At 43.3% G+C, this 27,872-nt stretch overlaps 1 protein-coding gene across 2 annotated transcripts in view; it reads left to right on the top strand.

The window, feature by feature from the left end:
- The first annotated feature begins 3,955 nt into the window (after nucleotides 1–3,955).
- enpp1 (ectonucleotide pyrophosphatase/phosphodiesterase 1) overlaps nucleotides 3,956–27,872 on the top strand; it is a 75,980-nt gene continuing 52,063 nt past the window's right edge. The window contains exons 1-5 of one of the 2 annotated variants that reach the window (XM_080743978.1): nucleotides 3,956–4,252; nucleotides 11,335–11,407; nucleotides 12,087–12,212; nucleotides 18,629–18,754; nucleotides 20,578–20,641. In XM_080743978.1, coding sequence (XP_080600104.1) covers nucleotides 4,115–4,252; nucleotides 11,335–11,407; nucleotides 12,087–12,212; nucleotides 18,629–18,754; nucleotides 20,578–20,641 — 527 coding nt within the window. In that variant the 5' untranslated portion in view covers nucleotides 3,956–4,114. Of the gene's footprint in view, nucleotides 4,253–11,334; nucleotides 11,408–12,086; nucleotides 12,213–14,209; nucleotides 14,382–18,628; nucleotides 18,755–20,577; nucleotides 20,642–27,872 lie in introns of those variants that run through there. The other variant, XM_080743979.1, reaches the window with a different exon arrangement.

The raw sequence follows: 27,872 nt of genomic DNA, 5'->3' as shown, positions 1-27,872 counted from the left end.
CTGCAGAGCCTCTCGAGGGGCAGATGTGCTTATGACTGTCGGCTGGTGAATTCTTAAAGCGCATCCATACGGCAGCTCCTTCCAATACATTATGGAGAGCTCATTGTGGGCTGAGGGGCTAAGGCCACTCTCCTTGTCCTCGGGTGTCTGCATGTATGCAGCATACATACATATTGTATGTACATGCATATACCGGTACATGAATGAAAATGAATCAAAGGATGTCAGTGGTTTTACTATAAGTTCCTGTTTAAGATTTGAACAACAGTGGAGGAGGAGGAGGAGGGAACATGTGCTGAGTGTGTGGTTCAAAAGGTCATCATTCTGTTATTCTTCTGGGTTATAGGGACAGCTGTAGGGACTGCTGTACTGCTGAGATGCTCGACTACGACAATGGTTTTGAGCCTTTTTCCATTTCAAGGACTCCTCTTTTTGATATGCACTAAGCCAGTCTCAAACCTTTTAATGTCAAGGACCCCCAAATTGATATATATATTTTGCTACGGACCCCACATCTGAAAAGGAGTTGAGCCAGTGACCAGAATAGAGGATTTGTTCATCAAAATTATTCAAATTTCACATTTCTTCAAAAATGTTCAACATTTTCATATGTACAAGCTTGCTCTGAGCTTGTATATCCACCATTTTCTAATAGCCTTATAAATGGTTGCGTGGTTAAAATGATAGTGATGCTTTTAGGTAATTATGCTGGGGACCCCCTGGAAACACCCAAATTACCCCTAGGGGTACCCCACCTTTGAGAACCACTGCATTAGGCCTTTGACCCCCGTTTGATACCATGTTTTATCTCTGGGCCCAAACTATGGTACGCTGTAAAATCCTCAGTGTTAATTTAACTCTGAGAGTAATAGACCCGTAGTCCTGTTTTGTTTATAAAACATTTAATTCTTTAGGCCCAGCCCAGGGATGGATTACGGTCCGGGTCAATGTGGGGCCAGTGGCCAAGGGCCCCTCACTACCAGAGACCTCTGGGGGGGCCATGGGCAGCCAGGCCCTTAGACGATTTACTAAAGGATAATTGGCCCAAGGGCCTACACGAGTCTTACTCCGTCCCTGTTTATAAGGCCAAAATACACTTGTGATCTTGTGTTACATTATGAACCATCCAGACCTCTCAGGTTATCTGCAGGCATGCTTCCTGAAGCCACAACCAGAACTAAACGTGAAGAAGCAGATAGTTCAGCTGGTATTATGCACCCACATATCTGGAACAAACTCCCAAGTAAACTGCAGGCCAGTTTCGGTTTTATTTTAGCGTTTTCTTCTTTTCAATTCTCTCATCTCTTTTAGGCCTATAGCATTTGTTTTATCGTAATCCATTGTCCTTTTATAATGTGTTTCTTTGCACATTCAAGTCTATAATGCTTTTAATGTTTTATGCAAAGCACTCAATTGCCTTGTTGAAATGTTTTGCACAAAAATAAACATGCCAGGGGACAGTAGTTCACTGTAGCTCCCCCACGCCACGATCACCCACCACTGTGCATATTATGTGTTCACATGCAAACACATGCATAGGCTATATGATTGCGCGCACGCATGCACGCACGCACGCACGCACGCACGCACGCACGCACTCACACACACACACACACACATAGTCACACTGCTTCACAGCCAGGCAGGCACTCTTTACACACACACACACACACACACACACACACACACACACACACACACACACACACACACACACACACACACACACACACACACACACACACACACACACACACACACACACACACACACACAGAGGGAGAGGGAGAGGGAGGGAGAGAGAGAGAGAGAGGAGACAATAGTGATAATAGTAGCCTATTCTATACTCAGGCTGTTTATGAGAAGGACACATGTTTAGGGTCAGAGGTGTTCTCTGTGATTTCCAAGCCCACAGAGCCTTTGTAAAAGTGGCCTGGGAAGTAGAGGGTCATTTATGAATGATTAGTCTATTCATTCTAAATCAAACCTGGGAATTGTGCTATGAGTTGCAGTCTTCTTATTATATAGAACTGCAACATCGCCATCTTGTGGTTGCTTCCGTAATTCACACATATTTTCTACCACACTTAACCGCTTTAATCTCTAGAATTTATACTTCCTCGTATAATGGTGTTATAGTGTTGGCTGGTGAAAATGACTTGTGAACTTGTAGATCTGCTATTTTCACTATAATTGTCTCCACCAGCCGAAGGCATGGGGGAGAGTATGTTTTCCTCTCCGTCCGTGCGTCCGTCCGTCCGTCCGTCCGTCCGTCCGTCCGTGCGTCCGTGCGTCCTCGCAGTTTGTGAGCGCCAAATCTCAGTCGCCGTTGGCCCGGTCGCTGCCAAAGTGAGCACACACATTCCCTGGATGCCAATCTAGAACCTCTGCCCTAGATTTTTCAAATGGGCCTTTTCTAGCGCCAACTAGTGGCCGATGTTTGCTAAACACATTTCTGTGCACTACTCTTACAGATTTTGTCCAAAAATCCTACAAATCGATAGGCAATATCTCGACAGTCATGTGATCGACACGGATCTGTCCGATTTTGTATATTCCATCCTGATTGGCTAAGATTGGCTTCCAAAGTTTGTAGGATTGAGCTGTTTTGAACAAAATGCCTCAAATCACAAACGCAAAGTGCAATTATCATGAAATCGCGCACACACGTTCCCACTAGGCAGAGGAAGAAATGCCACTTATTTTTTTTTAAATCAGCCTCATGGTGGCGCTATAACAGGCCGATTTGTGGTTTTACCTATAACTCCACCGATCAGTTTCAAACTTTATAAGCGCACTCCCTAGAGGCTAAGGATAAACCTTTGCCCTGCATTTTTCACATCAGCCTTTTATAGCGCCACCTTTGGGCCGACTTATGTAAAACACATTTTTGGATATTACTCCTTGAGATTTTATCCAAAAATCATGCAAATTGGTACACAGTATCTCTATAGTCATGTGATCAAGTCCGATCCGTCTGATATTTCATATTCCATCCTGATTGGCTAATATTAGCTTCCAAAGTTTGCAGGATTGCTCCGTTTTTGAACAAAATGCCTCAAATCATCAACGCAGCTTGCGATTACCGTGACATTTGCCACACATATTCCCACTAGGTCAAGGAACAAATGCTACCTTTTTAACATTGGCCTGTTATAGCGCCACCAGCACGGTAGACTTTAGCAAAACACATTTTTGGAACACAATGCTTCAAATCATGCATGCAGCGTCCGATTGCCATGAAAGATCTAAGGTGAAGAACATATGCCACCCTTTTTACATTGGCCTATTATACAGTAGCACCACCAGGACCCCTGGCCTGGTGGAGAGTTGACCTTGTACCAGTGAACTGTAGCCTACTACTGTCATGAAACTAACTACCTTTCCCTATGCAATCTTCTAGTAAACTTCAAACTTCAATCTATTTTAAAACTACCAGCAGATGGCGACAGTTCAATGCTTTCATCTCACAACAAATTAGACGTTTGCCCAGGACCCAAACTAGTGAAAACAGCAGATCTACAAGCTCACAACAGGTCGCTTCGCACTGCGTTGCGAGCTTGTACATCGGCTATTTTCACTACTTCTTAAGCATTTGTGTTATGGAACCTCTTAAAAATGTATTTTATTTCTGCATGAAATTAACTTGAATGAAATAATTTACATTTGTTTTTAATTAATACAAAAAATAGCTTTTTTGACAATGTTTTTTTTTCTAAATAATTAAAAAACTAAATGTAAGAAACATAAAACAAAAGGACCCGTCAACCCATATCTGTCTGACCTGCACTGCATGCTATAGGCTACTGTACTCCCTCGCAGACTTTTTCAATCAATGGCACATGTGCTGTCAGAGCAGGGCAGAGCAACACCACTACTATGAACTTGGCTTTACTCACTGAGACGTCAAGAAAGGCGGTCCTAAGCGGAGGCAGAGAAGGTCATTGCATGCCAGTGTGAGCTATACATACACACACACACACACACACACACACACACACACACACACACACACACACACACACACACACACACACGCGCACCAGAGTTGACTGCAAGGAGCGCGGTGTTTCCAAACAAACCAACCCCAGCACTGTTGTAGGGACGCACGAGAATGGAGATATCCAAAGGAGACGAGCGTTCTGCTGAACACGCAGCCGCGCTGTTCGGCTCGGCCAGGCTGGATAATCAAATGACACACACTGAGCAGGACAGAAAGAGGAGCTCCAACTACTGTAAAATCATTATTGGGGTAAGTTTTATGTCTAATGTCTATCACCACTACAGTACCTACATGCACTGTCTGGGAATAAGTGGGTTATTAACCCGCACTAAAGTTAGTGACATACACTAAACAGTCCAATGTGCATGCATCGCTTTTACCAAATGAAGCATGAGGCTGCAATTTCTGTTTCTGGAACTTATTATATTTTTACAAGAATAATTGTTTTGTGTAACACTTGACATAATGACATTTCTGGCTACAGGCAAGTGAACATTACGCATTTGGACCGCAAACACCCCGCTTTGCCCGCTACAGCGCAGTTTGGCACAAGACAGTGGCATTCCAAAGTGCAGCCAAACTTGGCATTTCCATGCAATCTTTCACTTCCAGCCCATTTACCCTAGTATTTACAAACCGTATGATACAACCACGGCTGTCTGTCACATACTGTGGAGAGCAGACAGCCTGTCAGTCAGTCATTGTAGTTGAGATATTATTTATATCCAGTGGATTAGCCATACTTGGGGCAAGTGCCAGTGTCGGTGTACCAAATGATGAGGAATTTGACCTTTGAGTGTAAGCATAACAAGAAGTAAACTTAATTATAAAAAAAGTTGTACATGCCATACAGCTGACTGTTGCGCCAACAATCTTCTTTTCTGCCTCAATAATTCAACCAATTCGCTCACATATAGGGACATCCATAGGGACCAGGAGTCCAATATTTTGGCTGGCATGATGAGAGGACCAGACAGGTAGATGAGCCACTCAACATGCTAGACAGGGCCTTAAAAAGCAGGGGCATCTACTTTGTTTAATGAAAAGGTTGTCTTTAGACATTTTGTGCATTTTAAAACTTTGAGTGCTTTGTCCAGACAACAAACTTCAAGCGCTTATTGCCTAGATGTAGGCCAGATGTAGGCCACGCTTCAGAAGTCGGACAAAGCCAGATGTTGTTCCAGTTGCAGCGCTCAAAAAATGGGGAAAGAAGCATGCACTTTATACAGAGATGGATTCCTGAAAGGCCTAAATGAAAAACTTAAAAAATAGGCTTTACTGCTATACATAATTAAACAATCACCTATATCGATTAAATTCAAAGTAGCTTTATTGGCATGAGAAAACTTTACATTGCCAAAGCAAGTGTCATAAAAAAGCCAGATACAGATATCTCCATATATGGGCATAAATGGACACAGGCAAACAGATGGTCAAAACGGGTCCTATGACAACAGGTATAATGGGGTTTGCATTAAAGGGGGAACCAGCACTGTGTCTGCAACACAGTCGGAGGCACAGACAGATACAGAGATCTCCAGAATGGACATAAAGGGACACAGACAAACAGATACAGAGATCTCCATATATGGGCATGAAATGGATGCAGACAGACAGATACAGATATCTCCATATATGAGCATAAATGGACACAGGCAAACAGATGGTCAATACAGGTCCTACAGAGATCTCCATATATGGGCATAAAATGGACGCAGACAGACAGATAACTCCATATATGGGCATAAATGGACACAGGCAAACAGATGGTCAAAACGGGTCCTACAGAGATCTCCATATATGGACATAAAATGGACGTAGACAGATAGATATCCCCATATATGGGCATAAATGGACACACGCAAACAGATGGTCAAAACAGATCCTATGACAACAGGTATAATGGGGTTTGCATTAAAGGGCGGGGCATTCATCCCCTATTTACATTGTTCCCGAGTTGGCCAGGGTGCCGACTAGACGCCCGAGCTTCTAGTATAATAAAAGACGTTGAAAAGGGGAACAAATATCTGTACAGTTGGAGGGGGGACAGCATTGTGTAAACAGAGCTATGTCACAGATATCAATTAAGTTGATACAATTGATATACAATTAATAATGCTTTATGGCATGCAATGCTGAGGTCATAAACCGGTCACTCGCTGACCTTCATTACTTGCGCCAGCCAGTGAAGCAAGGCGCAAGTACTGTTTCCAGTTTTCATGTCGCGTCCTCTGCGCAAAGTTGGCACCTCGGCAGAGTCCTCTGTGGCAAGTTGGCACCTCGGCAGAGTGCCGAGGTGGCAAGGCGTAATTAGTCGGCACCTCGACAGAGTGCAAGGTGGCAAGTTGGCACCTCTGCAGAGTGCAGTCTAGTTATTATTGTGCTAAATGAGCAAAAGTTATCTATGGATCGCAAACCACTGAGCGGAACTGCCAAGCATAATGAGCTATCATAAGCTGGCATAATGGTGTTATAGTGTGAAGCGTGTATTCCGCATTTCCAGTCTCTTCCAATTCCAAATGATCTGTGCTGTGTCAATCCTGTAAGAGGTGTTATCTACTCAACCACTATTAATTACTCAAATGATGCATGATATGGGGGGTTGTGTTTCCTATGAATGCAACTGTGTGTGGAGACTGTGGCTGTGTAGCACCAGCATGTACTTATCTGCGTGTTTTAGATTCTAAAACACGCCTTTAAACCAGTCTTTAAAATACAGCCACTACAATTTAGAGGGAGAAAGGGGGGCCCTGAGTGGTCTGTGTGGTATAATGATTGACTAAGCCCCCCACACCACCTCCCATCCTTGGGATGTACAGTAAGTCACATGCATAAAACCACCCACAGCACCGTCTAATGATGTTCATTTAGCTTTTCTCTACTGCTGTGATAAGTAGTTTAGTTGAGAGAAGTCACTGGTATAAACACAGTGTATCCACTTCCATCTACTGTACTTTGTATACCTGTACTTTGTATACCTACCCGCTGATTTCCACTAAAAAAAATTTATAGCACTAAAATTGTTTTATAGAACCGCAATATACCCCCCCCCCCCCCCCCCCCCCCACCTCCGCCTTCCCCTCAGCGTTACCGTACACCCACCTGTCAATCTAGGAGCCACTGAGGAAACCATGGATTATGACCTGTTTCATCTGATTACCACCACAGCCTGGCCAAAACCACTGGAACCAGTGATAAAACGTGTGGGAACCCTGTTATGTAAGGTTGTGTGTGTGCTGTCTATTTGGCAGGGTTTGGATATACATGTGGTGAGCTGCTCAAAGGTTTTAAGCGTGTCTACAAGCTCTGTGAGTGTGAACTTGCAGATCGGCTATTGCGATACCACCGTATGACGGAGAATAAGGACATATGAAACAGCCTCCCGTACGAGGAACATCTGGTTGTACTTCTCCCCAGGTTCCTCTTTGGCATGTTCTAACAGCAGTAGGCCTATTGCAACAGTTTCTAATTAAACATAACACAAGTAGCGTTTTAGTCACATCAGATATGAGGCTTTTGATGGTGGTGGTAGAATGAATGTGCCTTCTCTTACTCATTAATAGAGGGTATGCATGTCCACTGGGACCCGCCCCCCTAATCTAGACTGAGTGGCAAAACATTGAGCAGCATGGAGCATTGGAATTTGGAAGTGCTAGTTGCAAATCACTCAACGGTCCTGCATACCACCTGTTTCTAAATTGCACATAATGCAGGAGGCAGCAGGATGTTGTGTTGTTGAAAACGAGTGCTTCCAAACTCTGACACTTGGAAAAATAATCACCTGAACAGAATGTCTTGACAGAAAGTAGCTCATAACATGCCTATGGTGGATTTTTATGAAACAAAAACTTTGCAGATAGAAAGAGTATAATTCAAGCTTTCAGTACAGCCGCAATGTTGGTGAGTTAACTTTGTTTAATACAATTAGAAAGGACTTTTCTGTTTGGATGTATGGGCTGTCAATGGCAGAAATTAGTTTTTTGCCACTCAGTAGGCGTTCCCACATAACTTCCAGCAACAGTGATGTCATGCGCATACCCTCTATTTATAATGTGCTCAACGATTGTATAATCAGTTTGATGAATTGACAACATTACTGAGGTGTATGCAATTCATCATATGATGATGATGATGATGATGAGGAGGAGGAATTGCTGGTCTAGGGACCCTCTGGCTACTACTCTGGGTTCCATTTAGTGGGTTCCAAGTGGATCGTTGAAGGTCTGTAACTCTGGAACCAAAAGTACTCTGATGTGTATGAGCCCCTTTGGTTCCATTTGTACACTCTCAGAGTTATGGGGTCCTTGACATTTTAGAAACTTTTAGTTTTAGAACAACTAATGGTATGTCGTGCAAACAGTCACTGATGAGTCTATCAGACCAGACGCAGGTTTCCACCAGACTCTGTTTACTCTTTAAACCCACAACCATCGAGGATGACGGCTAGTCTCTGTCTTCCTCTGATTCTCTCATTCTCTCATTCTCTCTCAATCTCTCTCTCTCTCTCTCTCTCTCTCTCTCTCTCTCTCTCTCTCTCTCTCTCTGTGTGTCTGTGTCTCTCACCACTGTCTCTGTCTTCTTCTCTGTCTCCCCCTCTCTCACTCTCCTCCTTTCTCTCCTCCTCTCTGTCTCTCTCTTCTCTTGCTTTCCCCATCCTCTTCTGTATGTCAGTCTCTCTCTTCATCTTCATCTACCTCCCCCTCTCCCCCCTCTCTAACTCTCTCTAACTCTCTCTCTCTCTCTCTCTCTCTCTCTCTCTCTCTCTCTCTCTCTCTCTCTCTCTCTCTCTCTCTCTCTCTCTCTCTCACACACACACACACACACACACACACACACACACACACACACACACACACACACACACACACACACACACACACACACACACACACACACACACCGGAATAAACCACATGCCAAAAGGTTACAGCAGGCCGGAGAGAAAATAAGTGCACATACCCACTACCCAGACACCCCCTTGCACACTCACACCGACTGCATATTTTCATACCTGTCTAGGAATTCAACGTCTTGACTTGCGTACAGTCTATGAATGAATCACTGCAAATCGGTCTCTGCTCTGGTGGTGAATGTTTTTGCACAATCCTGTGGGCTTTTAAAAATAATGAGTAATATGCCAACTTAGTACTGTACTGTACACCACCACTATAGCACATGGTACCTAACTCGTTTAGTATCTTTGAAAACACTCACATGGTGTAGGCTCGCCGTCTATGACAGAGAGTCTGTCTGTCTGTCTGTCTGTCTGTCTGTCTGTCTGTCTGTCTGTCTGTCTGTCTACTAACCTCACACACCACTGGACTGATCGTACACTAGATCTATGAGGATTCTATGAGCGTTGCCAAGTCTGCTTATTATAAGTGACTTGTTTTTCTGTGAAATGGCGTGTAAATATTGGTAGTTGCAGGTTGCTGTTTTTTGGGTGTATGTTTCTAGAGTGTAGTTGCTTATTTTTTAACCACTTTGATCCTACACATCGGCTATCCTATATACAGTACGGAATCTACGGATCACAATAAGACATGTTCTGAGCTTCTAGATTTGTTATTTTTGTATATATATACGGATTGATGCGTCATTGCTTTAACATTGTACTATATATCACATCTGGTTTCTGCTGGACTCCCCCCCCCCCCCCCCCCAATGCTATAAACACACTGTAAATCCTTTAAAGGAGCAGTGGATTGAAGGACACAGACAGAACCTGGGGGTGGCATGAACCCTTTAATACAAGGTTTAACCCTCAGCTCGCCACCTCCACTGCCAATTAACCAGCCATGCAGGGTAATTGCATGTGTTCTTCATTTCAGTGCAATGGGGGCTTCCTAATGAGCTGAAATAAGTACAGTAAGTTGGCCTTGCCGAGTCTTGTGGCCCTTAGGGCAGGACCCTATCAGTGTGAGGCATGAGGCGTCCCCCAGCCGTGATGTACAAGTACACCGCCTGGACATGACGCTAGTATGTCGCAGGGACTTACCCCCAATCTGAACCTTGGTGCTGACTGCCAAGCAGGGAGGCATTGGGTCCCATTTCTATAGTCTTTGGTTTGGTATGACTCGGCCAGGGCGATCGAACCTCAACCTCCCAATCTCAGGGCAGGCACTCTAACCACAAGGCCACTGAACTGGTTGAAGTGATAATAGGAGTCAAGGACTGTTGGAATATCTCCTGTTTAACTGGAGCCGACCCTCTAATTAGAAGGAGCAAGACCCCCTGGGTCCCCAAGTTCAGTTCAGCCCTTTCTGGGCAGAGAAAGCAACCCACCAGCCAGCACTGTACAGTAGCATACTGCACTGTACTGTACAGTACCATCCCCACAATTACAGAGAGCCAAGACCCACATGTAGCCTATGTGGAAAGACGCTTCTTGGTGTAGTCTTCAATTTGTATTGAAACGTTTAAAAATATTTGGGTGGGGAAAGGAAATATGGAACTCTCCATTGAAGTACCAGGAACGCGTGTAATTTTAGATTTTAGCTCTAGTATACTGTATATGCAAGTGTGTCACATGTTCTCAAAAATAGCAGATGTACAAGATAATTTGTATTTCCTTTATTGAAAATTGTAGCTGTTTTGGGATATAGTAGTAGGCCCAATTCAAGGTAATGTACAGCACTGTAATGGATAACGTTTAATGGAAGTACATTTTATATTGTGGCAAAATCCTTTTATCAGTATAATGAAATGGGCTGCTTTTAAAAGCGCCATTTACCATCGTTGTCTAGCAGACTCAATTTAACTGGGGACCATATGAAAGCTATTAAATTCCTTTGCAACCACAACCAAGAAAACAAGTACTTTAAAACACTCGACTGTAGACAAAAATAGAATGAGGCCATTATCAATGTTCCTACAGTACATCATAGAACAACTAAACCAGCCAGGGATTTCCAAACTTTAGCTCAAGACCACAAATTCTGAAATGATTGTGAAAGTGTTAGAAGTTATATATACATTTTTAAATGTAACAAAAGCAATATAAAGTGAACTCACGGCCGATAGAAATGGGTCCACGACCCCAAAATGGGTCTCGACCCATTTTCTGGGAAACACTGAACTAAATAAGGACCAGGTTGACTACAGTAATGTAATGTTTGGATTCCTCGGGCTGAGTTTATATTTAAGTCGTACTTTGTCTATCATTATTCAACAGGGGGCCTTTGTCTTTGCCTTTGGCTCACTTCCTTGCTAACCATTGCTTATACACAGTACAAATCCTGAGTCTTCATTTAACCCAGTGAGTGTATAAGTAATGTAAGTACTCAAACAACCTTTCACAAACGTTGACATTTGCCCTCTCTGACCTGTAGGTGCTATTGCTGTGTTTACTGGTGGTCATCCTTGCTGTGGTGTTCTTTATGAAGCAACGCTGTGATGTTAAAGGTACAGTATAGCCTCTCTCACATACGACATCTGGATAGTTTCCTTGGACATTGTGCAGTGTTGGAATGGAGTATATATGGGCATGCCCATATATGGGACCAATTGACTTCAAACTCGGAGTTTGTATCGCAGAGGACATGAGAGCGTGATGCACCGAGTTTGAAGTCGGTCGGATCGTGGGATCTCCAAAGAATATATCTAACTATTCATTTACCGAATGTCTGTCCGCCGTCTGTCCACATGCAGAAATTACTGATACTAAACAGTGTTTTCCGCCATGGTAACAGCCGCATGCTGAAACAATGCCCGACATCACTGACTGACATCACGGAACAGCTGACAGCACACAGTATATGGGCATAATGGGTGAAACAGTCTGCATGCTGACATCACTGATATTAAACAGTGTCGCCACCATGGTAACAGCCGCATGCTGAAACAATGCCCAAATAATGTCTGTCTGACATGATGATTTGGAGAATTTGGAGATGACATCACAGACTGGCCTGGACACGGAACACCATATACTTACTGTATGGGCTTAAAAGATAGCCAGACAGACAGAGATAGGAGATCTCCATATAATGTATGGGCATGAAAGGGACACAGACAGACAGACGCAGTCAAGTTAACCTTAATTCCTAATCCGTGCCTCTTCTCTGTGACCGTCCCCGTACAGTGACCAGCTGTAGGAACAGGTGTATAACTGGGACCAGGGACAAGGCCGCTTCCTGCCGTTGTGACGCGTCGTGCGAGGCGGAGGGGACCTGCTGTTTGGACTATGAAGAGGTCTGCGTGGAGCCCGGTAAGTCACACACCTGTCCTGCACACACTTCCTGGGGGTACCCACACACTTCCCTGGGGGTACCCCCACACCCCACATGGAGAAACAGTGACTTAAATGCACCATGTGTCTGTCCTGTTGTAAAGATTACACAGTACAATTTGGGTGTTACTTGTACTCTAAAGCTGCGCAGTCACACTAGCAATGCCAGAAGCTCCAAATAGAGGTCTTCACGGGGGGCCCGACCCCGAAATTACCCGAGGACCCGAGAGACCGGGTTCGGTCAGTGTTTTATCATAGTCACTCGGAGCCGGGTCGGAATGGCCGCATCTCCTTCGGAACACCTCGGAACACGGGACTGTAATGATCATGTGTACTACCCGAGAGGACTGGCACTGTTTGTGTGCTTTCTGCTTTTTTATGCAAACTGTAAAGCAATCAATCAGTGTGTGTGTGTGTGTGTGTGTGTGTGTGTGTGTGTGCACTGGCATGCACTGAACGAACTACTGGAGTTCTGTTTAACGTGGGTGCTGTGTTTAGGCTGATCTAGGATGAGATCCGTTAGCCGTGAGGCAGCGAGATGAATCATGGCAGTGTAACTGTGAGATGATGCTTCCATTGAAAATGACTTGTAGCCTTGTCAGAGTTGTCATGTTGTTACCACTATTGTAAACGCAGCATCAATGGATCCATTTGGTTCCATTTCCACACTCTTATTAAATTTGAATTGGCAAAATTAACACTGAGGACTTCATTGTGTAAAAGCTGCCAGGAAGAGAGAGAGACACAGAGAGAGACTTGTCGCGTTGTCGCCAGACTCGCCACTATTGTAAACGCAGCATGAATGCATTTGGCTCCATTTCTACACTCTTATTACATTTGTATACGCTCAGTGTTAGAAATGGCTAAATGAACTCTGAGGACTTCACTGTGTAAAAGCTACAAGAAAGAGAGACACAGAGAGAGAGAGAGAGAGAGAGTTTGTTAGATGTGTACTCATGTGTATGCTCCCCCCCCCCCCCCCACCGCTATACAGGATAGGTTTCCGTCACGGTGGTTTAATGTGGGCATTTCCCCGCTCAAAACAACACATCATTCAAACGCGTAGCGCCTTTTAAAGAGCTTTTCCAGAGGGAGGCGAATGTTTGCGCTCCCGGAGGAGGCTGACTACTATGGTTTCCATCTGGTGGGAACGTGGGCATGCGGTCGGTGTCGGTCGGTGCTCCGTCCTTAGCTGTTGCAAACCCCCGCCGTGCCCAAACACCCCTCTTCCATTACAGAGGACATGCTGGTGGTCACTGTGGGCTAAGCTTGTGCCCCAACAGCTGGGGCGGGGTGTGGTATGCAGGCCAGACATTCTACGCTGGGACCTCTCCCCACACCCACTGCCATAGCTGGTATTTACTACACTAGTCATGGCCACCAGATGAGCATAGTGTGTTTGGTATGACGCATTATAATCACATTAATAAAGCAAATTCAATTTTAGCGATTCATAGCACTCGTAAATGTTTTACATCCATAACAACTTAAACATAAAAAGGCACTTCATAACTGACTACGTTGTGGTAGTTATAATGTGCTGTTCCGCTGAAATTAGAATGCATTATGACCAGCGCTTATAATACTTTTCATAAAGTATAAAAGTTGTTATGCATAATTATATTTTTCATGTATATATCGAAGTGTTACATTACCTTATAAGTACATAATAATGAATTATAAATGCGTTTATAATAATGCATTATATACCCACAACATACAGTAAGACTGTATATTAAGTAAGACGCACATTTAAGTCAGACTCACAGACTTGAATGTGCGTTTGCGTCCATGAGCATGTGAGCCCTTACAGCCTCTCACACTCAAGCACTTATCAGGTGATATCAGTTAGGACTTGAGGGTTCGGGGCTTAAGCCTTTAGGGAGGACATTGGAATTTGGCCAGCTGTGCACACACAAAACCTCGGCCACTGTGCATATACAAAAGCCAGTGTGCACACACAAAACCACAAAATACCTGTGTATTGCAGGCAACTTGATTCTCACCTGAATAGACAATCTACAGTAGCTATGGCTAACTTTTTGGGAGAGTTTTTTATAATGACGGGATTGTGTGCCATACAACTTTGGATATTTCTCGGTTTCAACGATCAGTCTCTCCTCGTCCAGTGTGCCTCGACAAACACAGGTAGGGACTAGTCTGCAGGTTCAGGTATTCAGATCTTAATCACATCAACCCTGGTGTCCCTGCTCTGGGCATTACTGCGAACATTCTGTGAAAATAGCCGATCCACAACATCGCAGATGGCTCGAGCTTGTAGATCGGTTATTTTTGGCAAAGAGCTTTGCTGTAGAGGGGAAAATCTACGCGACCAAGTATAGACTCCTGGGGGACCCCGGTCAGCTGAAGTATAGGGTTTTAAGTGGTTTTAAGCTGAAGTTTGTATGATAAAGTAGAGGTTTGTGCTTTGCTCACAGATCTTATACTGTATGTACTGCACTGTTGTAGAACTGTGGTTCTCAAAGTTTTTCATGTCAAGGAACGCCAAATTGTATTTGGCTGCTGATGCGGATGAAAATATTTTGTGCCAGTGACCAGCAAGGGTGTTGTTAAAATGTTTTATTCAGTATCCTTCTAAGCTTGTAAATCAGTTTTGGTGCTACATTCACTCATTTACCTTAGCTGGGGACCCCCTGGAAAACCCTCAAGGACCCCTGGGAGGTCTAACTTTGAGAATCACTGGCGTTGTAGAAGGCTGATGCAAGCGTGTTTACCTGTTGGATTAGACAGTCTGACTGACTGTCCACTTGACCTGGGTCCAAACCACGCTACTGATTGACTGACTGGCCTGAGGACAGAGACCTCTCACTAACATGTTAGTCAGTGTGCTGCTGCTGTGTCAGCGCTCCCATCTGCTCTGCTCCCTCCTCAGAGGCAGTGAGTGATACACAAACGTGTTACTCTATACTGTAACTAACACTGACATGCCAAAGCAGGGCTTCCCCAAACATTTCAAGCTGGAGCCCCAAAAGAGACATTTTGGTGTCTTCCCGGGGTCCAAACTTACTAAAATACATTCTGAATTATATAAGCGGGCTAGTACTATGTGTGCATTTAAAAAAGAAATATAGGCCTACATTATTATTTTGTTTGTATGAAAAGTTGGATATTTACTTTAAACTTTTACTACTCATAAAAACAGATCCACTGCCCCAAAATGGATGGCGAGTGAGAATCAATCAATCAATCAATCAATCAATCAATCAATCAATCAATCAATCGATTGAACAATCAATCACCTTTATTGTCACCACACACAATTACAGGTAACAGTGAGGTGAAACTCTTGTTTATGCAGGCTTTTAGATTTGCAGCTCAAGGAGCAAAAGAAAATAATTAGAAGCAAAGAATGGAAAACTAAATGAGCACAATAAGCCTGAAAAAGCAGCATGTTAAAATCGGTATCTTGTCATTCAAAGAGGTCCTAAATCACATGAAGTGCATTCAATATAGTGCATGGCAGTATCATGTTGCTTAGAAGTCCGAAGTCCAAAAGTCCTCAACACATTAAATGTGTATCAGTATAGTGCAAATCGATTAAGCATAGGCGACAATCTTAGGTTGTGTTCAGCAGCCTGACAGCTGCTAGATAAGAACTCTGCCACAGCCTCTTGTTAGGGCCCATGATACTCCGGTATGGCTTGCCGAGGTGGAGGGCGCAGCAGTGCTTTGAACATGCTGTGGCTGCTGGGGTGATGTCTGTCCCTGATGTGCTGAAGAAAGGCTCTGGTCAGTGCTGCGTCAGCGCTCAGGGGCAGTGTGAGTGATGATACACAGAAACGGGTTGTTACTGTCAACAGTGCCCCTAAACACTTCCTCTCCTGATTGTTTTAATTACACAGGAAGATCCTTTGTTGCCGGGAAAAGCGTCACAAGTGCAACTCTGTATGCTGGAATCCACTACTTTCTGGGCAGTGTGGCAGACTGCCCAGAAAATAGTGCAGCATCATACAATATTGTAAGGTGCTTTCTTAAGCGTTAACCTCAGCAGCAGTGGTACGAGTACTATACTTTATATCGTCGCTGGCGGGTAGAACGCTCCTCTCCATAGGCCTATTCTAACTTTTTGAGTTTTTTCGTAAATTAACGGACTATAACATCACACGAAAGCATCAAAAGTAGCAGATCTGCAAGTTGTAGATCTACTACTTTTGCTACTTCGAATTTGAATCCTAAAAAGTAACAGTAGACTGCAATAAATTAATCACTTTCAAGCTGGCGTCTCTATTTTGATTACCGTATGATGTCATTATAAGTGAAAAATGTCAAACATAATTGCCGATCGATTTGCTCACAACGCATTGCAATGTGGTGCGTTGTGAGCTTGTAGATCTGTTATTGTCGCTGCACGACACCATCATATAACGACGTGTGAAATGGGGGCTTAAGTGGTTAAAGGTTACAGAAGCTGTCTTGTGACTGGAATGGCATGAGTCATGACTGAGGTCAAAAAAGCTAAGAGGTGGATAAACCATGCCCCCCCCCCCCACACACACACACACACACACACACACACACACACACACACACACACACACACACACACACACACACACACACACACACACACAGACACACACACTAGTTACCATGGAAATGGTAAAAGGGAATGTCATCTCCAATTATTCCAGCTGAGCTGCAGTCGGGGGAACAAGTTCAGGATGTCGACCCCCAGGTGTGACTGTGTGTTACTGCACTTCATTAAAGTAGTCTCTTAGTCCAGACAACACTTCCACTATATTTTTTTAGACAGCAAAAATATTATATTATATTATATCAAAACCCTGAGAAAGCGTTTCTCAGTGTTCCATTTGTGCACTCGGAGTTGAATTAAAGGCCAAACCGCACCAATGCAACTAGTCGCAGCTCCTTGCTACAACGCATTTTTAAGGCCATGTCACACCAAGGGGGCAAGGCTTTACTTTCTATAGATTTTCCGTACTTTCAAAGTACAGAATGTTATGTGTAAGCATATTGTGTGAGCCAAGTTGGCTCAGCCAACAGAGACACAAACAGCATTGTTATTTCCCAGGGTGTCAAAGGACAGCATAACATTTCCATTTGTGCTGCGTTGACATTTGAAGGACAACTCAATGAGACACTTTAGTCAATAAGAGTCACAAGGAAGTAGTTTCATCACATATTTAGCAGCTGTCATGTTACCCAATACCAGTGGTGGGAAAAGTAGTCAAATGTAGATTGGCTATTTCCAAATGGACAAAATGTATATAAGGCTGAAGTGGTTACTGTATGTTTTGTAATAATAATCTAAATCTAGTTACTATCAAATAATTGAAGTGGAGTAAAAATACAATATTTCCCTCTGAGATTTAGTGGAGTATAAGTAAAAGTACTTTATATTTTGTCTTATATGTAGGTCAGAGTCTTTAATTGTCAGAGTATAATTGTTGAAAAACGTTAAAAAAAAACTAAACAAAAGAAAAGTTAAAGTACTGAAAACTGGCAATACCCCAGCAAATTAAAAACCTAAAAAGTTTGCATAAGTACAGTACTTGAGTAAATGTACTTAGTTACTTTACACCACTGCCCAATACTGTGGAAACAAGGATGAATCTGTGCTTGATGTCCTGGTGTGACTTATTTTACTTGGCACACGTTACAGGACAGGAATATCGCCCTCCACGTTCACACCGTTTCCTAGGTGCTTCTCAAACTCTCTCATTTCAAGGACCCCAAGTTTGCTATTCAGTAATAGGCCACGGACCCCTATAACTCTGAGGGTGTACAAATTACGGGTCCATTTGGTTCCATTTATACACTCTCAGAGTTACAGACATGTACTGTAAGGGTCCATTAATTTGGTTCCATTTGTACACTACTCTCAGAGTTATAGACCACATTTAAGTGCCCATTTGGTTTCTAACTATCGGTAATTTAGCTGGGGAGACCCCTGGGTGTTCCGGACCTCACTTTGAGAACCACTGTTCTAAGGAAAGGAAAGGAAAAGATGAACAATGAAGTAAAGATAACTGTTTATGCAGCGCTCTCTCTCTCTCTCTCTCTCTCTCTCTGCCAAGAGCAATTCCTGCCAAGTACAGTAGAATGTACAGTACAGTACTACAGTACTGCATCACTCACTGCCTGTCGTTCTAATATAGTACATATTATAACTAAGCTTTAAGCCTCAGTTATACTTCGTTCCATGCCGTTGTCATGGTCAGTTAATAGCAGATCTACAAGCTCACAACGCATCACGAATGTGATGCGGTGTGAGCTTGTAGATCTGCTATTTACAGCATGCTACCCCAGCAAGCGACTAGGTATAAATCAGGATTTGCTCATTGTGTATCCCTTCTTTTCCACTCCATTAAATTCCAGTGTGTTGTTGCGTCTCCTCTCCGTCTTCCCACCAGGTCAGCGCTGGAGCTGCTCCAAATTCCGCTGTGGAGAAGAGAGGTTGTCCAGTAGCCTCTGCTCCTGTTCTGATGACTGTGTGAAAACAGGGGACTGCTGCGTTAACTACAACAGTGTGTGCAAAGGTAAGCAAGCTGTAACACACACACACACACATACACACACACACACACACACACACACACACACACACACACACACACACACACACACACACACACACACACACACACACACATGCACGCACATACCGTACACGCACCGGCCCCCGGGTTCCACCACGTCCCCATTTAACCTCAGTGGTCAGTGGTTCTCAAAGTGGGTTCCTGAGACCCCCAGGGGACCACGGAGGGGTTCCAAGGGGCCCCCTAAGATGGCAATCTTTTAACATTTCTGAAAAATATTAATAAGTTTGAATAATCTTAATTTCTTTTTTTTTACATACATTTTCTCTTCTGGGGCTGCCTGGCACAAAACCTTTTCAGATATCAATTTGGGGGTCCTTAACTTTAAAGGGGACATAACATGACATCAAACATTCAACATTCAGCGTTTTTTCTGTAATCTGTAGTTTTTTGAATAATTAGGCTCAGAAAAGTGAGTTAATTTTCCTCTGGACATACAGTATGCATCATCATCCAGGGGAGGATGTGGTTGTAGGGGAGGGTGTATCACCTTTAATGTTTTTTTTTTCCACTGTGTTTCTATCGTTCCAATGCACCGTTTACCATTTACCAGTTCAGTTGTTGCGTTCACCCTCACCTACAACCACATCCTCCCCTGGATGATGAAGCGTACATCCAGAGGTAAATGAGCCCACTTAGCCTAATTATTCCAAAAACTACAGATTACAGAAAAACCACTGAATGTTGAATGTTTTTTTGGGGTGTAATTGAGGTCAGGAAAACATGAAAAAAGCCACACAAAAAATTACCCCTTTAAGAAAATTGAGAATGAGAACCACTGCTCTAAGGCTATGTTCAGACTGACAGCCCAACTCCAATGCCTATCTTCTAGATTGGAATCAGATTTGATTTTTATCAAGTCTGAATAGCAAAGAAAACACATGGAAGCATATTTCTTTGTGAATCACATTTCTTTGTAGTTTGAAATAAAAAATCTGCTTTCTAAAGCTGTGTCTCTTTCTGGACATGCATGCAGACACTACCGTACATTAATCACATACAACACTAAGCATTGCTTATCTACGAGCTCACAACGCAATGTGACGGGTTGTGAGCTCCAGATATTTTCCCCAATCAACGCTCTATAAAATCAAGCATATGGTATGTTTTTATGTTACCACAGCAACAATGCAGAGATGTTGATGATGTAAATGTCTCGGTCTGGTCTGCTTCCTGGACATCACACTTCCTAAATCCTGTACCTTTGTGATGGAACATGTCAGATGGTCGATCACATGTTTACGGACAGACCTAGAAACTAGTTAAGAGGAAGTTATTATTATTATTTCTTTTTTTAGACCTTGTCTATGAATGAGGGTCATCACATGCTGTGAATCTGACTTAAAAACTGCAATCTCTAACGTATTTACAATGAGTAAAACTGTCATTCAATATAACTGAAGCTCATAAGCCCATCATCTCCCCTGGCCAGGCCAGGATTCCGTTTGGGTGAGAGGTAGATGTTTGGTCTCCCAAGAGGGAGATCGTTTGAATCCTTAGTTGCAATAACATTTCTCCAGAGTGCAGTCTGCATTTAGAATTTCTAGAGGAAGGTCCTTTTGCACACCTACCAGGACAGGTGCGTAGGAGCAGGCAACCAGTGCAACAATAGAACAAATGTCCCGCACACTGTCTTCACTCACAGGAGTAGTTTATTAGGCTGCAACATTTCGGTCTAAACAACCTTCATCAGGTATCTCTGATACCTGATGAAAATACTGTACTGTATGTGCTCCTGCTCTCATTAAAACTTTCTCTTACAGTTGGCGGGAAATCCTGGCTAGAGGAGACGTGTGAAGACATTGAACAGCCACAATGTCCGCCTGGGTAATGTCATGTTTTATTTCTGTCACTGGAGAAATGTGTAGCGATTAAGATAACATAAACACCTCATGTGCTTTTCATGATGATACTTTCAGGGTGACACTACCACTGATTTTTATGATGTGTCGCGTGACAGAACATACGGATATTCAAGCTATTAACCTAACCAAGGGACACTGATGCACTACAGACTATAGGGCTTAAAGCAGGGTTGTGTATTTTGGACACACTCAGCCGTTTACAATTTGAATTAGGAAGAAGATCCGGAATGGATCCGCAGATCTAAACAGCGTCAGGTTTGAATAAGGAAACGGATCCTACTGCGACACTCGGTAGAGTACTGTACTTACAATTTTTAGTATACTTTACTTGAGTATTTCCCATTTTCAATAATTTTACTTCTACTCCACTACTGGCTGATTTTTTTACACCGCAGAAATGGCGGTGGCGCTCTCTACAGGGGAGCGCTTGGGAAAATGTTCTATAGTGGCTGTTGATATATATAGACTGATAGAATTATAGTGATTTAGGCTATCTGGACTTTACAGCAGATGTGTTGTGCTCATAATCATTCAAGAAATTATTAATTCAGTGTGGAAAAAAAGCATACTGTAAATGTCTTGGTGGACTAAAACCAAACCGAGCAATGAATCGATTATAGGGCATAGCATTGGCAGCCATTTTGTGGAGCCACAGATAGAAAAACAATTAATTCAATTATGTTACGCCTGGAACCAAGCCATCCAGGCTCTTTGAGTGTCAATTTTTTTTTAAATGTTGTATATAATTCAATATTCAAATTGGACACAGAATCAAATGTTTTATGGTCATGAATCATGATTCACCAGGAACCTGGATGGCTTGGTTCAAGGCTTAAAATAATTTATATAAATATTTACGGAATTCAGAGCGAGAGATATCACGAGACAGGAACATGATGACGCAATCTCCACGCAGAATGGAAAGAGAATTATGGTTTGTCACGTCAGATGGAAAATATGTTCATTAAATATGTTCCTCTCATCTGCAACGACTGCAGATGGGACGTTAAATAGGAAGAAAGAAACCAATAAAAGGAACTTAGAGCGACACTTTCTGACAAACCACAGATCATTTGACAACACACTTTAACAGATGACAGTGAGCTGACAAATAGAAGGAAGGAAATGAAATCTCAAGCATCTGTATATTTATTCATATGAAACTAGGTGCTGACATCATTCATTTAACCACTTTAGCCCTATCTACTTTGCTGTACGGCAAATGCTGAAAATGGCTGATCTACAAGCTCACAACGCGCATACAGTAGAATCAAGAAGAGACGTAGATCCTTTTTTATTTTGTGTGGTTGCCCAGACTACAGTACTAGTAGTCTGACTTAATTCCTTCCATCCATCATGCATCTTTCCAGATAAACTTTGTTTTGCAGCACTACTCCTCCCACAGTTTTGGTGGCACACACTTGGGCCATATGTCAAATCGACACGCTTCATCGGGACATAAGAGATATTTAGTTATATATATTATAGTTTAATTTATATAAATGTATTCATTAATGAATGTATTATTATTAAATTAATTAATTACAAATTTTACTTTTCCTAAATATGGAGATGAATGACATCATAGATGTCTGACATCATAGACCACATGAGACTAACACAGTATGTTCATATATGGATATTCCAAGATATGGGCCTAATATTGGTGACATACTATAGGTATAGGCCATACTTGTGCACAACAGTTGGCACCTCGACAGAGTGCAGTTCTAGTTGTGGGCTCGCTGAAAGGCAAGACCAAAAACTTTATATACCAAGTTTTTTCTCTGACAGTACAAAGGCAGGGCCTTTAGCCAATGAGGAGCAGCGTTCTTGGTGACATCACCACCAACAAGTGCGACCTGATATAAATAACAACAACAACACCCACATGAAATCTTTGGGCTCTCTGAAAGGCGAGACCAGTATGTTATACCAAAACTTTATAGGTCAAGGGTCAAGGTTCAAGGTTGTACTTTATTGTCTTTTGTACAGTTACATAAGAGTAAAGGTTATTTTTGTTCGGCGTCCTTACAGACAATGCAGTGATATATATATACAATAAAGCAGAACAACAGAAAACAACACATCTAAAGATAAAATAAGTAAGGGATAACATCTCGCTCAGCAGTCATTATAGAGTGATAGGAGACCGACAGGTTGATATGCCACCGACGCAAAGCGGAGGTGGCATATCACTCTATAATGCTCCTATCACTCTATAATGACTGCTGAGCGAGATGTTATCCCGCTTATTACCCGGCTACTAAATAAAATTAATAATTGCTCTGCCAGCTGCCTTTACTTCCGTGTTTGGTCATCAACTTGATTCAATGATTCAACTAAATTCACAGATGGATGAATTACAACTGTCAGATGTGCAAATCGGTGTTATTAGGAATGATGTCAATGGTTTGTGTTGTGTGACGTCAGACCAGAGCTCTGGTTCGACCTGAATAAGTTATGACACAGTTTTTAAACGTCACATTTAGTGTTTGTACGACCAAGAATAAGTTATTACAGACGTCTACTGTGAGTCGGAGAGGCAGGGATATACTGTAGAGACATAGAGGGGAGAAAGAGATTGACAGAGAATATACTAGAATATACTAGCATATGCCTTCACGTCTCGGGCCACCCTCCATGAAAACATGACGAGTTGCCACAACAACCTCTGTCAAATGATGGGCAATGCACAGCTGCCTTCATCTTCCTGTGGGACAAACAGCCAGCAACAAGGAGACACAGACAAACCAAGATCTTGCGAGGACTTCAACGCAGCCGGAAGTAAAGAAACTTTTGATGACTTGCACAGGAAAGAAAAGCCTTTATGTGATAAGGGTTTATTTGAGGAATTGACACAGCATGTCCAGATTGTCCACACCAAAGTAAAACCTTTCCTGTGTAAACAGTGTGACAAGGATTTCAGGTGTTTAAGTGAACTGGAGAGACACCAGCGTATACACACTGGAGAAAAACCCTTTGTGTGTAAACAGTGTGACCAGCGCTTCAGTAGGTTAGGGACTCTGAAGGATCACCAGCGTGTCCATAGTGGAGAAAAACCCTTCGTCTGTAAACAGTGTGACAAGCGCTTCAGTGTGTTGTGGGGTCTGAAGTCACACCAGCGTACCCACAATGGAGAAAAACCCTTTGTGTGTAAACAGTGTGGCAAGAGTTTTAGTCACTCATGTAGCCTGAAGACACATCAGAGTGTCCACACTGGAGAAAGGCCCTTTGTGTGTGAACAGTGTGACAAGGGTTTCAGTCAGTTAGGTTACCTGAAGATACATCATCAGTATGTTCACACTGTAGAAAAACCCTTTGTGTGTAAACATTGTGACAAGGGTTTCAGTGAGTTAGGTCACCTGAAGACACATCAGCGTGTCCACACTGGAGAAAAACCCTTTGTGTGTAAACAGTGTGACAAGGGTTTCAGTCAGTTAGGGTCTCTGAAGATACACCAGCGTGTTCACAGTGGAGAAAAACCCTTCGTCTGTAAACAGTGTGACAAGCGCTTCAGTGTGTCGTGGGATCTGAAGAAGCACCAGCGTATCCACAATGGAGAAAAACCCTTTGTGTGTAAACAGTGTGACAAGGGTTTCAGGGAGTTAAGTGGCCTGAAGAATCACCAGCGTGTCCATACTGGTGAAAAACCCTTCATCTGTAAACAGTGTGACAAGTGTTTCTGTGTGTTAGGTACCCTGAAGATTCACCAGCGTGTCCATACTGGTGAAAAACCCTTCATCTGTAAACAGTGTGACAAGTGTTTCCGTGCGTTAGGTACCCTGAAGAATCACCAGCGTGTCCATACTGGTGAAAAACCCTTCCAGTGTAAACAGTGTGACAAGGGTTTTAGTCAGTTAGGGCATCTGAAGCGTCACCAGCGTCTCCACACCACATAAGAGCTTCAATCCGTTCCAAACCATCATCTCCACACTTCACCAAACGAGTTGTCCACCAGATGGCGCTACCACTCAGGCCATGCCTAAGCGGAACGAAACACGATGATCCAGGCGGCTCGCCTTATGCAGAACTCTAGTTTTCTAGGTTGGTAGTCTCTCAAGAAGAAAACCCAGGTCATTGGACAGGACGTGGACTCACCACCAAACATCAGAATCTCCAACTACACATTGGAGGTTGTCCACGACTTTGTGTACCTGGGTTCAACAATCTCAGACTCCCTCTGTATTGATTGACCAGGAGCTCAACAAGCGGATTGGCAAGGCAGCTACCACCATGTCCAGGCTGACAAACAGGGTGTGGACCAACAGCAAGCTGACACAGCAAACCAAGATCCAGGTCTACAGAGCATGTGTCATGAGCACCCTCCTGTATGGCAGTGAGTCATGGACATTGCACGCACCCCAAGAAAGCAAACTAAATGCCTTCCAGCTGGCAAGACAAAGTGCCAAACAACACTGTCCTGGAGAGTGCTGGAATCCCTAGCATGTACAGCACTCTGAAATAGAGACGCATGCCCTGGCTTGGTCATGTAGTGAGGATGGAAGATGAATGGATTCCCAGGGATCTCCTATCTATGGAGAATTAGTTCAGGGAAAGCGTTCCGTAGGCAGACCCAAACTGCGCTACAGAGAGATCTGAAGGCCCTAAACATCGACTTGGACACCTGGGAAGCTGCAGCATCAGATCGCACGGCTTGGAGACGGACCATTGAGGTCGGTCTCTTCAGGTTCGAAGAGACGCTGGCCCAGCAGTCCGTGGTGAAGAGACTGCGGCAAAAGCTTGTGGCCCAAAGCCAAACAGACAGACCAGCACCAGTCTTCCCCTGTGTGAAGTGCGGAAGGAAATGCAAATCCCGCATAGGCTTATTCAGTCATGTCCAACGCTGCACTGGAAGCGGAACGGCCCCTATCCAGAGCGCGACTCCATAGTCTCTCGAGACTGACGGATGCCAATGAATGGAGTCTTTCGAGGCAGACAATTCTTCCACAAACTTCAAACGCAGAACATTCTGTTACTTCACCTCCTGAAAATTTCGATCGTAAGATGATCTGCTTGTCATTTCTAAAATCTTTCAAATTTTGAATTTCCATTTAGGCTATGCAACAAGCTAGATAGGTCTTTAACCCTTTCCAAGCCACGGGGAGCCCCTTAATATTAAAACCGTACTATATCGGACTTCCTAGGGGGGGAGGGGCAGCCAATTGTCTTTTCCCGTACTTTCCCGTATTTACCGAAATAAATGATTTTCATCGGAAAATCGGCGATCGTCTAACCTTCCCTAGTCACCACTCGTGCATTGATAGCTCATGGCTGGTCTGACATGAACAGAAGTGACTCTCATGGCGTTTCCTTCTTCAGCCTTCCTTCCTCCCACCCACTTGTTGTTTGGACGTTAGCACTAGCAGAGCTGGAGTGCTAGGTGCTAGGCTATCCAAAGTGGACACATCGACTGTTCAGTCACTCCTGGACTATATGCATGGATCGTTATGCGCGCGGATCGCGCACGCGAAACGCACGGGGAGATCGATGCTCGGCCAAAACCACCACTCTATCCCAACGGAGATCGAGAAAATCACGGTGAGCTAATGACCTGGGGAAAAAAAGAAAGAAAAAACAACGGCGCTGTCCAAGAAGGAGGGGCGGCGGGCTCATGTTTATAAACATAATATTATGTCTCAGATCACAATACAATAATAGAAATTTCACGGCTAATCTACCAACCACCATTCTATTTCGGACGGCAAAGTGTTAATTGACAGTAAGACTTATTTACACCACTGAAAATGAATGGTGTGAGGAGTTGTAAGCATTTACAGCGCTACCGTTGCAGAGACTTGAGGAAGCATTTGAAAAATCGTTTCCGTTCTCAATGGAAGTCAATGAAACTTTCATTACTTGCGCCAGCAGAGCGTGCAAGTACTGCGTTCAGCTGGGTATGTAGGCAGGCAGGAAGGTAGGTAGGGTAACTCTGTGTGTTTAAGCCCGTAGCCCACTCAGGGACCAGCATTTCTGGCAACATCATCATTAACAGCCAATGAAGGACCAGCATTCCTGGTGATGCCACAACATCATCATTTTCATTTTCAATCATATTCAATGGCTTTTGGAGAGAAATGAGACAGACTCCAGTCACTTGAGCACTGCAGAGTTTGTGTGTGTCTGTGTCCAGCTGATGCTAGTAAGTAGTTGATGGCCGCTTGTTAATGCATGCAAGGAAGGCAATTATGTCTCTGCACTGTCTGCTGTTGGCTGGCTGCTGTTATACAGATGCCTAGGTCTACTTTTCAAGCAGACTGGTTAATTGGTTTTTTCCTTTTTTTTTTTTTTTCTTTCTTTTTTTTTTGAGATTTGTTTTGGGGCTTTTATGCCTTTATTGATAGGTCAGTAGACTGACAGGAAATTGTGGCGAGAGACGGGGAGTGACATGCGGCAATGGTCGTCCGGATCGGGAATCAAACCGGCAACGCCGCCAGGCATCCATGCCTATGTGGCAATGCCTAAGTGGTCTGCGCCCGGACCAGTAGGCCAGCGGGAGATCAAAGTCGATTATCAAAATGTAAAATAAAATAAAAACACAGCAGAAACTTTTTCACTGGACGAGTTTCACCCGTACCGATAATAGTGCAACACCTCCAACAGTGCACAGTCGCATGATATTAGCCAGACAGTCTTTTATATCACTATGGTCAGAGCACAACAAGCAACCTCCCCAGTGAGCAGCATGCATACAGTACATGTATGCACAGCGTTGCTTGTCCCCGTGGATTTACATTTACAAAGTAATCGGATGGTAGCCTGGTTCCAGACCCTGAATCGCTAGCCACACCCCTTTAAAAATTTGATTCATGGTCTGGAAGTGCTCTCATTGAAGAGGTTTTCCTCGTTTGGAAATCCGTACATAGTAAATAGTCAAAATAGATATCTACTCACCAAAACAAAGACGGTTTTAAGATGTTGAAAACACTCTGAGCCCCCCACCTCACATCTAAAATTAGCCTTTTGGCCAGAAATGAAAACATTTCTTATTTAAGCATAATATAGGGGGATAATATAATATTATTAATAGTTATAATATAAATGTTGATTTTACAGAAGGTCCTTATAGGAGTTGTTATTGTTCTGCAACATTTAACAGAATGTCTTTTTACATCCCTAATGCATACATATAGTACACATACATACATACATACATACATACATACATACATACATACATACATACATACATA

Source organism: Nannobrachium achirus (assembly GCF_963921795.1).
Source record: "Nannobrachium achirus genome assembly, chromosome: 16".
In the NCBI taxonomy this organism is placed as follows: domain Eukaryota; kingdom Metazoa; phylum Chordata; class Actinopteri; order Myctophiformes; family Myctophidae; genus Nannobrachium; species Nannobrachium achirus.
This window is presented reverse-complemented; position numbering and strand designations above follow the sequence as displayed.